Source organism: Mytilus trossulus, chromosome 4 (assembly GCF_036588685.1).
Source record: "Mytilus trossulus isolate FHL-02 chromosome 4, PNRI_Mtr1.1.1.hap1, whole genome shotgun sequence".
NCBI classification, from domain to species: Eukaryota; Metazoa; Mollusca; class Bivalvia; order Mytilida; family Mytilidae; genus Mytilus; species Mytilus trossulus.
This window is the reverse complement of record NC_086376.1, coordinates 26258232-26277096: the sequence shown is the minus strand read 5'-3', so window position 1 is coordinate 26277096 and position 18865 is coordinate 26258232. Positions and strand designations below refer to the sequence as shown.

At 30.1% G+C, this 18865-nt stretch overlaps 1 protein-coding gene across 1 annotated transcript; it reads left to right on the top strand.

The window, feature by feature from the left end:
• The first annotated feature begins 881 nt into the window (after nt 1-881).
• On the top strand, nt 882-18436 carry LOC134714966 (enhancer of mRNA-decapping protein 3-like). The gene is made up of 7 exons (XM_063576714.1): nt 882-980; nt 2781-2950; nt 5700-6316; nt 6978-7301; nt 7782-7935; nt 8477-8694; nt 9197-18436. The coding sequence occupies exons 2-7, from the start codon at nt 2787-2789 to the stop codon at nt 9526-9528; spliced, it is 1809 nt and encodes a 602-aa protein (XP_063432784.1). The 5' UTR covers nt 882-980; nt 2781-2786; the 3' UTR covers nt 9529-18436.
• Nucleotides 18437-18865: the final 429 nt, after the last annotated feature.

Here is an 18865-nt window from a genome sequence, read left to right as displayed (position 1 = left end):
AAATGCTGTGTCTATATTTGCTCCAACTGGTCATGATGTACCAAGCGGCATGCTGTGAAACATTTTATTTAAAAATAAGGCCAGTGATATCTAGCAGAATAAAACTTCAATATCTATGAATTTGAGCATTTTTATACAGAATGGACATAATATCATCTATGTGGGAGAATTTTTCATCGAGGAGTCGCACGTTAGACCCTGACAGGCTACTGCAGGTCTCTCGACCATCGAAACGCAAATCAATTTTTGATTATCTTGTGGAATTTCCCTTTAATACATCTATATAAATTAACAAAAACATCTAGACTGACTTTGAACAAGTCCCAGATTACGCTCGAGATTACGTTTTAATCAATGCGAGACAATCACTAGCAAGAAACTAAGAGAACGTACCAACATGAAACACTGAAAATAAATAAGGGGAAACATGAACATCGACCTAAATACTTTTTTGTGTAACCTTCATTTAACACCCTCTTAATAGTACTAGTAGCATGTTATTATAAATAAAACAACTTCTTTCGCAGTATAAACTATAAAGCTGACACTAAAACATGAAGTAGTGTATAAAAAAAATGATTTCTAAATATTTCTTGTGAAAAATAGATAACGATTCGAAAATCTTAGAGAAAGGTCGTGGTCATATCCTACAACGATACAGGAGTGACAAAACAACAGACGACCTGACATCTGTCAGCATACTTAAGTCGCTTGTATCACTCAAGGTCGTTTAAATAAATTGTTTTCATGATCGTTAAAACCATTTTTTTTTCTTATAACCTGTTCGAATTTGACTGTTTATTATTTTTATTACTAAGATGGTACTGATTTCTTAATGATATTTATTGTACTTAAAATATTTTACAATATCCTTGGTTTTCAATGTTGTATGCGGTTTTGGAAGACATGTTGAAAAACAGAGGAAAGTTGTGAAATATTCTTTGAAAAACAACGTAAATAGTAAAGAGGCGACACTAAAGGTAAGATAAACACAATTGATAGCAAAAAGGACATCATATGTAACTATTGTTGAAATATAATTTAGCTTTTCAAATACAAAATTGATAGGTAAAGTTCTCAACTGACTATGACCTAGTTTCGTTTGTTTGGGTCCTTTGTTTACAAATTTCTGCAGCTGATTTGATTTGTGGTCATCACCGTAAATAGCAAGATTAGAATATTCTTTTTGTTTTATTATTATGTGTAAATTAATAGAAATACTTTAAGATTGATTGTACAAAATCAATTTGTACTAATATCACAGAAAAGTTGTTAAAAAACTGTTACAATATGTGTTATTGTTACTGTTAGTAAACATTAAGGACGTTTAATAAGGCAAACATTTGTTTTGTGACGAATTTTTACAAAAATATGTTTTATTTATGTACTTTTCAAGTTTCAGTGTAAAGAAGTGACATAATCTTAAATTTGTTGAAGGCTGTTACTATATGGTAGAATAGAATAGAATACGGTTGTCTTGGGTACAACTCAAATAGGCACCTATTTCAAGTCAATTCGGCATCCAATTATTTACAATTATGGCCCGTTCAAAAGGTGAATATCCAAAATAGTCAACACAAGAAGGTTATTACAATGAGAGCTGATGAGGGCGCAGCTCAAAGTGAAATAACTTAAGGATTGACAATTTTGGATATTCTTCGATTCTAAAGGGCCACAATTGTTTTATTATACCAAATTAACAGTGGAAGGGCCTTTTGAACACTATTTTTTTACATAACAAACACAAGCTGACATTTGAAAATAGCTCAGGAAAATGATACATTTGTCATGTTTGTGTTCAAGAATTTCTTGGATGATAATATGTCAAGAACTGTTGGTTGTTATTTTCATCGTAAATAAACAAGATGGCAGCATTCACTTTACACTGACAGCCCATCGAGAGGAGGAAATAAAGCTTTGGAAACGAGAAAACTAACAGCCCCATATATGTTCTCGTTTGAATTGTTTTACATTGTCTTATCAGGGCCTTATATAGCTGACTATGCGGTATGGGCTTTGCTCATTATTGAAGGCTGTACGGTAACCTATAGTTGTTAATGTCTGTGTCATTTTGGTCTTTTGTGGATAGCTGTCTCATTGGCAATCATGCCACATCTCCTTTTTAAGAAAATTTTTTGTTTGTTTTTAGAACTATGAAATGATTACTCAAATGAGGGAATAGTTCCCAATTTGGTGGGTTGTGCCCAACCTGTTAAACATTGATTTTGAATAATGGTATATTATCAATGTATTTTATAGTTTTGAAATGATTTACAGACGGCAGATAAGAACTTTAAAAATCTAGTGTGTACACATGTACATCCAAAATGGTGACCATGGAAATCAAAATGGCCGTATAGAAAATCTGCACTTGGCATTTGGGTATAATTCAAATCGACATCATGTGTAGACATATTTGTTGGTAAACAATGCTTGGTCTTAAATTCTTTGTTCCTTGAAAAATTTATATCTGTACATTAGCGATTTCTACAAAGTACACTACATGTAATGAGTTATTAGCATGCACATCTTTCATACTGTTTTGTCTTCCTTGATCCAGAGCTCTGTTATTTGTGTACTACAAGGTAATACAAGTTTTCCTGTTCATGCAACCATTTAGCATTTCAGGATGATAATATGTCAAGAACAGTTGAATGTTGATATGCTCTATAGTAAACCACCACTCACTTCTGTCACTGAATGAAAAGAATAGACAGTCACAGTTATGGTATTCATCATAATCACTATGACCCATTTTGAAATTTATTATTTTTTCACAGATTAAAATGTGTACTGGTTTTGTTGGAAGTATAGTGTCCTTGGACTGTGGTGAGACCCTGGGTACTTACCAAGGTCTGGTCTCTAAGATTGATGAATCAACTCAGATGGTTTCAATCACTCAGGCCTACAGAAATGGTGTTAAGTGTGATGTACAAGGCATTACAATCAGGTAAGGATAATATAGCAATTCTGGAGGCAAAAATTTAACAGGTTTTATATTTTTAGCTCACCTGGACCTTTTCTCATCACTTGGCGTCTGTTAACTTTTACAAAAATCTTTTCCTCTAAAACTACTGGGCCAAATATAACCAAACACGGCCATAATCATCATTGGGGTATCTTGTTCTTAAAATGTCTCTGATGACCTGGCCAGCCAATTAAGATGGCTGCCATGGCTCAAAATAGAGCATAGGGGTAAAATGATTTTGGTTTATAACTCTGAAACCAAAGCATAAAGAGAAAATCTGACATGGGGGTAACATTGTTTATCAAGTCAAGATCTATCTGCCCTGAAATTTTTAGATGAATTGGACAATTGGTTGATGGGTTGCTGTTCCTGAATTGGTAATTTTGGGGCCTTTTATAGTCAATTTTACCAATTTTTTTTTTAATTTTTGTAATATTTTACAAAAATCTTCTGAAACTACTGAGCCAAATTTAACAAAACTTGACCACAATCATCATTGGGGTATCTAGTTAAAAAATATGTCTGATGACCAGGCCAGCCATCCAAGATGGCCACCATGGCTAAAAAAAGAAAAGAGGTAAAATGTAGATTTTGGCATATAAATAACTCTGAAACCAAAGCATTTAGAGGAAATCTGACTTGGGAAAACTTGTTCATCAAGTCAAGATCTATCTGCCCTGAGGCTGAAATTATCAGATGAATAGGACAATCGGTCGTTGGGTTGCCGTCAGGGTTTGCAAAGTATTACTTGTGTGGGAAAACCCGGGTTTAATCATGCTGGGCCATACTCCTTGAAATGGGTATTACTGGGCAATATGATTTTAAAAGCTTATTTCAACACAAAAGAGTAAAGACTTGTGGTAGTTTCATAGTGTTATAGCTAAATATATACATTTTATACAGATAACCATTGTGAGTCATTGCTAGAAGATTGAAAATTCAATTTCATTCTCTTCTCCACTAATTCTATGTAGGCAGAATACAAGATTTGCACATTTTAGGATACATTACCTTATTAATTTCCTAGCATATTGTTTCAATAATTCAGACTTTGCAAAAAATACATTTTATTGCAGTGTGGTAAATTCAAATAGTAATACAATCATATTGCTAAATATACACCCTACAGGATCATGTCATTAACACTTATAGAAATGAAAAGGATGATTATTGTTATATAAACATATCTGTGTTCTAATCTGAATAATTACTTACTAATTAATGATATACATAGATATTATTTAAAAAGGATTTTTTCTTGCATGCAATTGTTAATTCTTTAAATATAAGTTATTTATATTTGAAATAAATGAATTATAAGGCTTTAAATGAATGTTAACAGTTAAACCAATCTAGACAGAAGTATGGATTACAGTAATAGATTTTAGGATAATTATTAAGAAAGGCTTTTTTCTATTTATATTTGTCTAATGTGTCGTTATGTACACTTGTCTCAGAGTTGCTAGAATAATACATTCTCAAATGTATACTCTTCTTTTAAAAGTCTCTTAAACCAGTATGAAACTTATTTATACATGTTATAAATCAAAATCTGTTTATAAATATCTTAAATGTATTTGTGATTTATCATTAAATCCTCTTCAAAATTCAGACCAGTATTTCATATTACATGTAACCAGTATTGGCCAATACTACCTGTTAAAACCCAGTAAAACCTGGGTTTTCCCGGTATTTCCCACTGGGCTTGGCAATACTCTTAAAACACAGGTTTTTGCCAACCCTGATTGACGCCCCTGAATTAGTAATTTTAGGAAAATTTGGCCAATTTTGGTTATAATCTTGAATAGTATTATAGATAGAGATAAACTTAAAACAGCAATAATGTTCAGCAAAGTAAGATCTACAAATAAGTCAACGTGATCAAAATGGTTTATTGACCCCTTATTTATTGTCCTTTATAGTCAATTTTATCAATTTGGTAAATTTTGGTAAATTTTTACAAAATATTTTTCTCTCTAACTACTGGTAAAAGTGCATTATAGATATATATATATTATTAACAGCAAGAGTGTTCCGTAAATAAAAAATCTACAAATACATCACCGTTACCAAAACACAATTTTGTCATGAATCCATCTGTGTCCTTTGTTTATTTAATATGCACATAGACCAAGGTGAGCGATAGTTTCATAAATGGTTACATTATTAAATGTTATAATTCATAAAATTTGCTATGTAATGTTTTTAACAATTTAGCATGCTAAATAATAATGATAGTGAATCTTAAAAAGTGCAAATTCAAAGAAAAAAAATGCAAATTCAAAGAAGATTTTCAAACAAACATACTGGACAGAACTGTGTTTAAATTTGAAGCTGATAGCGCTATTTTTAGTTAATTAAAAGTGTAAAATTCATATTGGCGACTGGAGATTAGAGAAAGATTACTGTTCAAATTATTACAATTCTTTACATTTAGCTTATGATCTTATAACATTACAACAGATTTTGATTGGTTCCTTTATAGACTTGTGATTTAAAGTAATAAATGTTTTTCATTCTGCCAATGATCGCCAAAACCATCCTTCACACTGGAAGAAGCTTTGATGGTCAGTTAATGAGTTATCAGTGGGAAAGAGTGATGATGTTACTGATGTAGCCTCTTTCTGAGATCTTTTCATCTTACCTTAATTTATGTTACATGGCAATACTGCTCAATTAATGACCGAGTGAAAATTCAAACTAATGTGCTTTTATTTTACTCTTTTCACAGCGGCAGTGATATAAAGGAGTTAAAAATCATCAAAAACAAGGAAGAGGCAGTTTTAAAAGAAGCCACACCATCCAAGCTTTTAACAGTTAGTTATAACTCAGAATGTCCTTCTCCTGTTAAAGTATGCAGTTTGGAAACATTCATATTCCCACAAGACAATGGTCCCAATGTGCAAAATAGTGCTCAAAGAAATGGACATAGAAAAAATGGCTATAAACAAACATCAAACGGACAGAGAATTTCTCCTCCAAATGGACAAAGAATATCTCCTTCGAACGGACTAAGAGTTTCTCCTCCAAATGGCCAAAGAATTTCTCCTCCAAATGGACAGAGAATTTCTCCTCAAAATACTCAAAGACTATCTCCCCCTAGTGTTGGTTACAATAATAGACAATCACCAGCGACTGGTCAATATCAGCAAAGATATTCTCCCAATGAATTTATTAATGGTAACGGCAACAGGAGGTCTCCTCCTAATGTTAATGGTAAATACAAAGCCAGATATTCACCAAATAACATTCTTCAGGAGAGAAATCATACACCAACATATGATAATGGACGAGAAAGTTACACACCTACAAAAGAGGACCAAGCAATGAGACCTCGTCTCAATTCTGGTAAGTTATAACACACTTACAAAAGAGGACCAAGCAATGAGACCTCGTCTCAATTCTGGTAAGTTATAACACACATACAAAAGAGGACCAAGCAATGAGACCTCGTCTCAATTCTGGTAAGTTATAACACACCTTTAAAAGAGGACCAAGCAATGAGACCTAGTCTTAATTCTGGTAAGTTATAACACACCTTCAAAAGAGGACCAAGCAATGAGACCTCGACTCAATTCTGGTAAGTTATAACTCACATACAAAAGAGGACCAAGCAATGAGACATCGTCTCAATTCTGGTAAGTTATAACACACCTTTAAAAGAGGACCAAGCAATGAGACCTAGTCTCAATTCTGGTAAGTTATAACACACCTTCAAAAGAGGACCAAGCAATGAGACCTCGTCTCAACTCTGGTAAGTTATATTCTGAATTAAAAATGCCTATCAATTAAACAGTATTCTGTTAAAATTTTAATTCAGTTGATGATTGATGTTTGAAGCACTATATTCTTGAAATGTTGCTGACAGTAGGACAAGTTAGGTTAGTAATTATGATGATTAACAGATGGATTTGTGTTAATGTCCAGTGGCAAATAATGCAAAATATGTCTCGCTTTGGAGTTGAGATACCCTGCAGTTATTTTAACTCAAATTATTTTCTTATTTTAGCCACTGAAAATCGGAACAAGAAACAATCAACTCCAAGAAAGATAGACTTCCGTAAAAGATCACAGTCCAGGGATGATTGTTGTTTTAGTGCTCCAACACAGTCTTGCATGGATGAATTTGATTTTGAAAAAAATTTGGCCTTGTTTGACAAAAAAGCTGTATTTCAAGAAATAGAAAACTCTGGACCAGAAATAACCCGGGCCAATGAACCAAAAAAGCCTCTGAAGTACAGACATGATGAAAATGTACTTGAAACCAAAAAGTCAGTTCTCCAGCAGATCAAAGTACCAAATGGACATGGCACGTCTCAGTTATTTGTTACAGGTAAATAGAATGGCATGTCTCAGTTATTTGTTATAGGTAAATAACCTTATTCAGCTAACTGAATGAATCAAAAGATTCTAACAGGTGTTAATGAAATTGACAACATTGTGAAATTGTAGATTTTATTTTGTTTTAATAACAAAAAATGAAAATGAATTGTTTTAATCATTAGAGAAAACTGATTCTTACATAGTTACCCGTGAATTATCGAATTTATCCAATTTCAATAGATAAATTATAAATTTAAAAGTCTTAAAGTCCTCACGAAGGCTCAGACTTATAATTTTATAATTTAACTATCTCAATTGGATAAATCCAATAATCCACTGGTATCAATGTAAGAATCTATATTTAAAAATTTAGGATGTGTATTTTTTCTGCTCTTGTCTTGTATATATGTTGACCATCTGAAGCTAATGCTTACGATAAAGGACCAAGAACTCAACATAACTTATTAGAAAAATGCACTTATCCTTTCAGATACAGGGCTAGTTGTTCCTAGTATTTCACCAGACTTAAGAAGTCGTTTATTTTCTACTGCTGAGAAGTTTGGGTTTACTCAAGAAAGACAGATAGAAATGGTTGGACGTTCAGCTAGTGAAATGGTTCTACAGCTTCTTGGAGGCCCACACAGGTATAGATTAACTGTGGAAACTTTCTCAGTTATAAAATCATTTAATCCTTTCGTTTTTGATGTGTTTTTTCATTTTATTTTGCCATGTGATTATGGATTTTCCGATTGGATTTTCCTCTGAGATTGATATTTTTTGTGATTTTACTTTTTATTCCATAATGATATCATTATTCTTTGCTTGAAGATGATTGTTTTAACAATTTTTCAAGGCAAGATCAAAGTTCTTGTAGTTTTGAAAGGACCATAATTCTTTAACATCCATTATATTTTATTTATACAAATGATAAAAATTCTGGTTTATGTCATTTCCTGGGAATTTGTTTGATTATTCTCTAACATACCTAACATGTAACAGACTTTAAAAAATATGCTTTATAAAGATTTTAGGGCTGAAAGAAACATCGACTTATAAGAAAATAGATAAACTCATTAGATGTTTTGTAACTTGATGGAGTATCAACTATTAAGTTTTTACAATGGTTTACACACTGTTTGTTTATCTTATGAATTGCAAAGTTTAAAAAAATGCTAATAATTTCAGATTAAATCCAAACAATGGGCATCAGGTGCCTACAGTAGTGCTATTATGTGGTCCACACCTTCAGGGAACTCAGGCCATTAACTGTGCCAGACATCTGTCCAACCATAACGTCAATGTCTATCTAGTCCTGCCAAACTTTATCAAAATGAACAAATATATGGAGGAGGAACTTAAGCTGTTTGCTTTCTGTGATGGCAACAGGATCTCAAATCTCAAAGGTAAGAACAGTAACATCATATTTTTATAGGAACGTAACAAAAAAGCTGTTCAGGGGTCAACCTTTGCAGTCGTATCAGGCTGCGCTCAGCAAAGCATTTTATTAAATCAATACAGGTATGTACCTCACTCTATTCACTTTTTGAAAAAAATTGTTAGCTTTCAGGTTTTTTCTTGATTAAAATAGAATTTTCCTCCTGAAAGTATATGTAATATAATTTTCCTAGTACAGTCATCCAGAAATTTGCATGTAACCTATTTCTCAGACAAAATCAAGCAAATAAGGGGAGGATGCTATTATCCTAAGGGCCACCAGTTAGACGACCAGATTAACATTTGATGAATGGGAAATGGTTTTGTGCAGGATAAAGTTAAGAGGTATGCTTTAAAAGTGGAGTCAAATTACAAAGATCTATAAACCATTGAGTATTGTACTCTATTGACTCAGTCTTGCTAAATTAAGATAAGATTGAATCCACTTGACTTTGACTATTTTGTTTTCAGATCTCCCATTAGGATCAGTTGACATTATCATTAATGCATTAGACAATCAGGAAACACCAAATCTCAAAGATCAAGTCTGGTACAAGACCTTAGTAGAATGGGCCAACCAAAACAGGGCTCCTGTGTTAGCTATGGACCCACCAGTAGAATCCAACTCAGTCAGAGCTAAATGGTGTTTAAGTATTGGACTTCCTTTAAACATGGCCATGCAGTCATCACAATTATACTTATGTGATCTTGGCTTCTCAAAGAAAGTCTTCGCAGAAGTTGGAATCAAATACTTGTCACCATTCTCACACAAGTTCACTATTCCTCTCCATCCTAAAGAGTAGCTTCCTAGCTTTACATCATTCATCGTGAAAAAACCATTATATTTTACATTATAATGTCATTGTGCTGTTTAAAACATTCCTAACACTTTGATGCCAAAAAAGTGTCTCTTTGATTTCATTAGAGACATAGCCAGAAAACAGATTGCAAGCAGCAATTGATGGTGTTCTATTGAATTGTATTTTATTTTTTGGTGTTTACTAAAGTGCTTTCATAATGTTGTTTATTTCTACTATAATGTGGAGCTGTATCCACTTTTGACATTAGTATGTATTCTACGACAGATTTGTTCCATGAATTCCATATCAAATGTTCGTACTGACATTCTTGGTATTGAAGTGTTTTAACTTTACAATTTTTGGTGAAACATATTTATTGTGTGCCAATATTGAGAGACTGACCTAACTTGCAGTATGATGTGAAACGGACAACCATTTATATTTTTAGACCAGAAATAGATACGTTTAGATGTATACTGGTTTCACAGATATGCTAATAACTTGTATAGAATGGAATAAGAAATTATCAATGGTTCAATTGTCATACTAGACTAAATTGATGTTCTACATTTCATGTACTTTTGTTATTGTGCTTAATTATGCCTTTATGAGATTGCAGAAATGAAAAGTTAAATGAAAGATTTTATAAGAAAGATAAACTTAATAATGAGAACATGAGTGTAAGAAGAAAGAAAAAAACTGCATGGAAAATCTGTGATAAAAATACTGAAGAATGAAGGAAGATTTGGAAGAAGTCAAAAAAAAGAAGAGAAAGAATGCAAAAAAGATCAGTTTTATAAAGAACAAAGAAGTAAACAAACGAATAGAATATATCAGAAATAAACATACAAGATTTAATTCTTTAGTGATATGGACATTAGAAGAATCAAAACAAAGGAAATGGACCTTTATATATTTGTGTGTGCTTTTTTTTGGTGCTCAGTGGACTGTGCCCACTTGTTTTGTGTTCCTTAGGTTTTTATCATTTTGTCATGCATTGTTGATCTCAATGTGATAGCTAGGGTGTGCAATATCATGACAAAAATGGCAGCTAGCCTTGGGAACTGCAGATTTTATCACACATATCTCCATCATAATTACTTTGTTTATTTTTATGAATTGTTTATGTCCGAATGTGTGCCAGTATTATTTGTGATATTTTGTTTGTAAATATACTTTCATTTCTTTTTAAACATTGATAAGGTTTGAACATTTATTTTAATGAAGAGAAATGTATATAGGGTTATCTACTTAACCATTTGATTGATTAGGAATCTTTTTAAATAAACAAATCAAGTGATTTTGCAGAATTTTGGTTTCAATTGTCATTTTCAATTTTTACTTTTTATATCAAGGAATTATTTGGAAAATTTGAAAAATTTGGTTCACTAACTATATTTGAACTGATTGGTACAGTAGTGTGCCCAGACAAAATATCACTGAACATGAACATATATAATCATCTTGGAGTTCTATTCCGACAAAAAACATAGACAATACGATTAATTTCAGAAGTTCATATATTTTGTTTGATTGGATTAAAATGTTGAACCTCAAATTACTTTTGCTAGTAAAACACTAAAATTATCAGCATTTTATTTTATATTAAGTTGACTAATGAATGTCTGTATGTCAGTGTTTGTGTGTTGTACTTCATGTGTATATAATCATACTCATTATACATTGATTCATTACTGTGTGTATCGATGGAATGAATCTTCGGACATTATTTTGTTGTAAATACTGGTTATGGTGAGTGTATGTAAATACAGTTCTTATATTATTTTCAAAATAGTCAAATATTGCATTCAAGGTTGACAAATTGTTTTAGAATCCTGTTGTTGTATGATTACATAACATATTTAACAACATTATTTACAAAGATGCTTGAAGAGGTTGTGTAACCCCTTTCTTGAAAGATTGGGAAATTTTAAGTCTGACCTGGTCAGTAAAACTTAATCTAAAGAATATGAAAATATCAAGTTAATTGACCAGTAAACTAATTTACACCTGACATACGTAAGCATTTGGCAGTTGATGTTTTAATTTTATTCTGCAAAATACATCTGAAGCATTTTCATGTATATTATAAAGCAAATGTGAGTGAATTTCTTTCACAAAGAAAAGAAGATATTGCATAGAAATTAAAAATTGAATTTATTTGACTATTTTGTAGATATATCATCAGTTTGCTAATTTGATGTACATATATATATATATATATATATATCTTGAAGTATTTTTTTATCATTTTGTGTTGATCCATTAATTTGTATATTGTTGTTGTTGAACATGCTCAAGGGACATAACCACTGCTAGTCAAGTGTCAAACCTATGATGCATGGACACTGCCATTTTGTGTAAGAGTATTGTGAGAAATACAACAAAGCCACCTCAGTTGTCATGACAATTGCATTATGTATATTTCATGCAAATCTACCATTATGTCCTTCATTATCTCAATGAAAATAAGATAATCTTCATCAGCTATTCTGCTTTAGTACGAAGTGACTGAATATTTTTAGTCTTGTTTTGGATATTCAAAGTGATGTTATCTATTTATCAAGTTGTTTAAAAGTTGCTTGTGTGGTCGAAATCTGAGTAGTTATTAATGTGTCAATAAAAGAGAATTTTTATCAAAAATATTCGATAGGAAATGGGCCTATGACACGAAGAGGTCCATTACTTTATGATTGAAACACCAAGCAGTTCTTACTATGTTGCTTTGGGTCTTTTCTAAACAGGTCTGACTGATGTCTTTCATTAGTGTTATGTATTTCATATGGAACAAGCAATTTGAAATCACTGCAATGTTTAACTTCTGGAATGATAATACCTACCATTAAAACAAGCAAAAGGATTAGGATCTTTTTCTAGTCCAGGCATTAAGTGGCATCTATATTTTAAGGGTTTATCATTTTTCCGAGATTAGATAAAATAGTCATGATATTACATTATATTGCCTGAGGTTGTATTTTTTTGGTATAAATGAGGTGTATCAGTATTCAGTACTTACAAATGGCATATTTTTATATTCAGCAACCCCTTTGTTGACTATTTGTGTTATATATTACAATATGTTTGACCTATTATTGATAATGAGTGCTTTATGAACCAACATTCGTCATTGTGATATTGTGTATACATGTATTTCATTGCATTAAAGGCCACACGAAATATTAAAAGAGACAAATTTTGTCTTTTATATTTTAAAGTTTATTTATAATGAAATAGCAGTATCAAGTTTGGTTGACTTAAATATATTTAGACAGTTTACCATAGGTGTTGGAAATTTTATCATATTTGTGTTTCAAGAATCAAATGTACATCCACACTATGTTGGCAAAAACATATTATATGCTTATTAAATGCACATTGACTTATTTTTCACAGTGATTAAGCTGCCTATTCTGATATAGAAATATATGATAAGTGCTTTGAATGAATATCAATAATTCAGCTTGCAAACCATTATTGAAACATGTTTAAATGTACGAAGGAATACAAAATAATTGAGATGTTTTTCTTAATTGATAAAACATGTGCTATTATTTGATAAATTGACCAAACTTGATACTTCATTGGACCAATACATAGGTGTGTTACTACATTCTTGATGTGTATCAGGGTCATATATTATATGCTGTGTGTCGTGTAGTTTTCATCTGTATTTTATGTCTCAACTACCAAAAAAATTGTCGAAAAAAAAATAAACCAAAAAAAATGTTGAGATTTTAAGTACAGTTGAGAACTATCAAGGCAATTACTTTGTTAAAATTATTTATTGTTAAGTATGAATGAAAAGAGTCCCGTAAATTATGTTTACAAAAGAATTTTATTGTGTAAATGTAATTACGCTTGATAACATGTTGAATTGTTGGTGCAAATGTTTCTTTTACATTTTAACAAAAAACAGAAACAGTCCTGAGATTTTGTTGACTTTTTGTCCCTCAATATTTTTCAATGAAAAGTTAGTTATTATAGCTATATGTAAATGTGGGAGTACAGTATTTAAAACAGTTTTTATTTCTTTAGATAGTCCCTTATATGTTTTAGTGCCTTTATTATAGGAAACATTGGGTATTATTCTCACTGACTGTTAAAGATGCAATATGTTAGTCTAGACTTTATTTGAGGAGAAAATACGAAATATTTCATTTAAAAAAAAAATCAAAACTTAAACATAAAAGTCTTAATTTTTTTTCATATTCAATATGACCTCCCACATCTAACAAAAATGTCTGGATCTACAGGCATTTAAAATACAGGGACATTGATTATTTGTTGACTATATTTTTATTATTTATGATATTGTATGTATGACTGTATGTCCATAAATGAGTGAAAGTGCAGCTATTATAAAATCCATTGCCTTACAAAGGTTTCTAGGTTAACAAGTGAATGTAAGAGTTGGAGGTATAGTCGAGTTCAGAGTACAGAAAAGTGTAAAATTTAAGATTTAATTTATTGTCTGATTATTCAAAAAAGAAGTCAATAGATTTCTTCTTATATATCTTAATCTCATATCATAGTTATTTGAAAGCAGAAAAGATAGTTTTATTAAGCTGAAAGTAAAAATCAAATGAAGGGAAAGAAATCTTGGGAAAAATAAGTGATTTTTTAAAATGTTTTTACTATACATTATATAGCTTGATGATATGAGATTGTTAATGCTAGAAAACTTTCTGTAAAGATAATTGACCAACTCAGGGGTAGAATAATCAGCTCAGTGAAATAATAATGAGAGCAGAGTTATTGGGAGATTTTTGAAAGTATATTATTGTTTGTTATGAATGGGAAAAGTGATTTTTTTTTATTTTATATTTTAAAACATTATTTGAGGGGCATTTTTATGAAATAATCATGAGTTAAAACTATCAGTGCATTTGACAGTCATCATATAGTCTAGTCATAAACATTTTGAAACATTTTTTATTTGTCTGCCAGCCATTCTTAACTCTTTAAATGTAAGTGGTTTTTTTTTTAAATTCTCGTAATAATGTGCTGGTTAAAAAAACATAATTTACTTTGACAGTGGTTGCTAAGTATTAGAAATAAAAATCAATTCTGATATGTCATGAACAATTTGTAGAATTGTTGATTTAAAATTTGATATATATGGGACTCCAACTCACTTTCTATTAAGATATTGGGCATACTATAAAATTACTTTTAAGCTTATCATGCACTATTTTCATAAACAATAAACTATATAAAGATAGAAATTAAGCAATCATTTTATGTGATGGGTCCACAGATGTATCAGAAATCATAGCATGAAGCCAGAAGGATTTTTGTCATTAAAGATTAAATTTAAATTTAAGAATATGAGAAATTTGAATCTCCATTGACTTCATGTTCTTTTACAAGCCATCTTAAAAATGCTTCAACATGTTTTCAGTGTGACCTTTGAAAATATAATGGAGCCAGACAAAGTTTATATTAGGTTTCACTGTTATTATGCTAAAAGATATTTGGGAAATGCTTTGACAAAATGTGAGACATCATTTGAGAAGGGGTTGGGATAAGGTGTGTATGGGGGGATGAAATGGGACAAATTGGATTTTGATTTTAAGTGTCTTTACCATTTAAATTTACATACAGCTATTGTTAAATGGAACTTCTTGAATTTGAAGGGGGAAATCATTTGGAAAGAAGAGTTAAAAAAAGCACACAGAATAACTTTAAATAGAAAATATTCTAAAATAAATAAGAAGTGATCGAAACCACAGCAAAAGGTTTTCTTTTTAAATTATAAATATGAACAATTTTGATTTTAAACAACCTGTTTGCTGATGGTGAGGGTAGGAGGGGGGACTGATATGTTTCTTTTTCAGAAATAATGAGAATAGCTCTATTAGAACTTTGTGATTTTATATTTAATTTTGGAAAAAATGGCTTTTATTTTTTAGATAGAGTTGAAAAATAGTCAGCCTTTAAAGTATTTTAAATTTGTTTCTTCAGCAATAGATGTTTAGAAACATTTTGATCTTTCAGTAAAATATTAAGAAAAAATAAATACTGTAATGAAGGAAAACTGATGCATTAGAGAAAAGTGAACTAATTAATAAGTAAAAAAGTACTTGCTGTTTTGTTGAAGTCAGAAATTATGTAGGAGTTCTGCATTCTTTTAAAATAAAGATCCTCGTTTTTAATACTAATAAGTATGCAAACATTATTGGAATAATTAAAACATTTTTTATACTATTATTAAATGCACTGATTATGGTGCTTTGTATCTATAGAGAATTTGTTGTTGTATCTGTATCTGTACTTTTCTTTTATTCAATTTATAATTTACTTTTCTTTGTAAATAAACTTTCTAAAAAAATATCAAATAATAATAAAATTGAAAAAAGACTTGCGAAAAACATTGTGAAATTTAAAAGGAATTGCTAATTGTTTTTATATTTAGAACAGGGTATTTTCTGAACTATGATTTGTGGGTGAAATTTTTCAGGTTTAGTAGTCATGGTAGTTCTAAAAATAAAAGTTAATAATCTGAAGAGTATATTATAATTTATTTTTTTCTTAATTTCTCGAAGCTTTTATAATCTTATTTTATTGTCATATTTTAAAGAAATTTTAATATAACATTTTACTTGATATAAAGTTGTTAAAATATGTTGTTTGTTAGTATTATTCTTATAAGTAATAATTGTTTTGAGACCTGTGTGTTTCATTTTTATGTATTTAAATTTGTCATTGGTCTCAATGTACTAAATGTTATAAAAGGTGTTAACATAATAATTATCAAATGTCATCAATATGCTGGGTTCACACGTACACGTATATACTGGTGTTCATTGAATAAGTATCAAATGAGTATATAACAAATGCTATGTCCACACATTCCAGCCAGTCAGTAGATATTACATAATGCTAATTGAATAAAAAATATGACTGAAAATAATTATATATTTCTGGGTTCACACACAATACACATTTGACACATTTTCGACTAAATTGCTTTCGTCAATGAACATTTATTGTGTGTTATGTGTGAACGCAGCATTGGTACCTCCTCTTAAGAGAAGACAATAATTTGTTTTTATGTGAGAATTGTAACACATTAAGATTTTACTAGCTATGTAGAATTTAAAACACCAACACAGTGTACTCGTTCAGTCATATTTAAATAATGTAAATTCAGAAATTTTTGTGATGTTTTATTGGTGTTTTTATTGTAATAGGATAGGTTTTGCAAAAAAAAAAAATTGCAGTAAGAATTTTCTGAAATTTCAATGATTAATCTCACATTGCTGTCCAATTTTCAACAATTGCAATTATACATGTATGCAAACTTTCTGAATTTACAGTTACTTTGAATATCACATTTTCAGTTCTTACATTTATCTGCAATAAAACTTGTTTTGTATCTGTCACTTTATTGGCATGTTTTATATGATTATACATCTTAAACCTTAATTTAACAATAAGAATATTTTTCAGCTTTTTTAAGAAAGGTGATTTATTCTGTATCATAAAGAACAAGTTGACAGCTTCTTAAAAGCATTGTGTCTTTGAAATGAAAAGTAGTAAGTCAAATTTTATGACTTTAACATATGCTGGACAAATTGTTTATTACCAGGTTGTTAAATGACTTTTATTTTACAACTTGCTATGTTTCAATCAAGTTTTCAAATAAAAACCATCAGCTAAACAGAGTTAAAGACTTATTGATTCTATATTGTTGATGGTCTAACTTTTATTTGTAAACTTCAGTTTCATTAAATTCTGTTTAGGTATTGGTTATATAGCAGATTACTTTACTTAATGCATGTGTGTATAGTATTTATGATTTGATAGCAGAAAATATGTGAAAAAAACAAAACATTACCGTACTATCAGAAAGACCTTTGAATAGAATTAAACAGAAATATGTGATAAAAAACATTAATTTCATATACCATACTATCATGAATACCTTTGGATAGAATTAAACAGAAATATGTGATAAAAACAATAATTTCAAATACCATACTATCAGGAAATAGAATTATTTTATAGATGTTGGTTGTAATATGTATGTTCTTTTTAAACAAAACTTTGTTAAAATCCATTCCTAATTATAGACAAATGCAGACAAGACTGAACTTTCTTTTTATTGTCAGTGATATGATAAAGTGGTGCATTATATCTGTACTTCAGATGGAAGTAATATTTGTTATGATTTACACAAAACTTGTTATAACATTCAAGTATTTTAACAATTTTATGCAAGTATAATTTATTTTATTGCTTTTACCTATTTTTCTTATGTTATTTGTTTTAGTATATTATTGTACGGAGATGTGTAAACACCACCATGTTTTGTTGACAATAGTTTGTTATGGTCATTTGTATGTAATGCTTATTATATATATTATTAAGTCTTAAAAATTTAAGTTTCAAGTAATTATAGAATGAGATATGATTTAAAGATAAATGTAACATCTTTGACTGTAAGCAAGAACTGGTGAAAACAATTTATGATTTTTAAATGAACAAGTATTGTCAACATAATTTGGGTTTGAGGCATTGAATTTTCTCGTTATTAAGTTTATTGAGCACTGAGTATTTGATTATTCCGAATATAACGTTACATAGTGGATGTATAAATTCAGAGTCACCTATGTCTTTCTAAATAGTTACTATAAATCTGATATTTTGGAAAAAATCCTTTATTATGTTTAGGTCTTTTAAACACAAAAAAAAACTCTCAAAATTGAGACCTTATTGGAATTACATAAATTAATGACATATATATACAATGCATAAATTATAGTCAGATGATATCTATTGATTTCAGTGCCCTATTAATTACATAATGAGAAAAAGAGCCTCATATGCTAGTGTTTGTACTTCTCTGGAAATATTTAATGTTTTGTAGTGATAAAAGACGTAGAGAAATAAATAAAATTAAATGAAAGTTGTTGTTTCTTTTAAATTCGGTTTTTGTCTTGCTCGAGACAAAAGTCAATTAGATGCTCATTTGTCAGCTGTGGTAACACCATCTTATACTATTTGTGTATAGCTTTATGTTTTATAAGGCAGAAGCTTCAATTCTAGTATATTGATGCTTTAGTTTTAGATGTTTCTGTCTGGCTTAGTGTATTGTCCTTCGTCTCATTTTCTTGGTTTAGTGACTGCTTGAAATGTTTTAAACAGTTGCTCTGCTTAAAAGAGATATAGGATACTATATTTGTTATATGTCTTCCTTGTAAGATCTACATTTCATTTAACCTGGCCTCATTTCATTGATCAGTGGTTAATGTTCAGGTTTAGTCATGTCAGAACCTCAGAGACTATAAGCAAAAGGTAAACTATATTTGGTGTATGGAATGATTGTAAGGTGTAC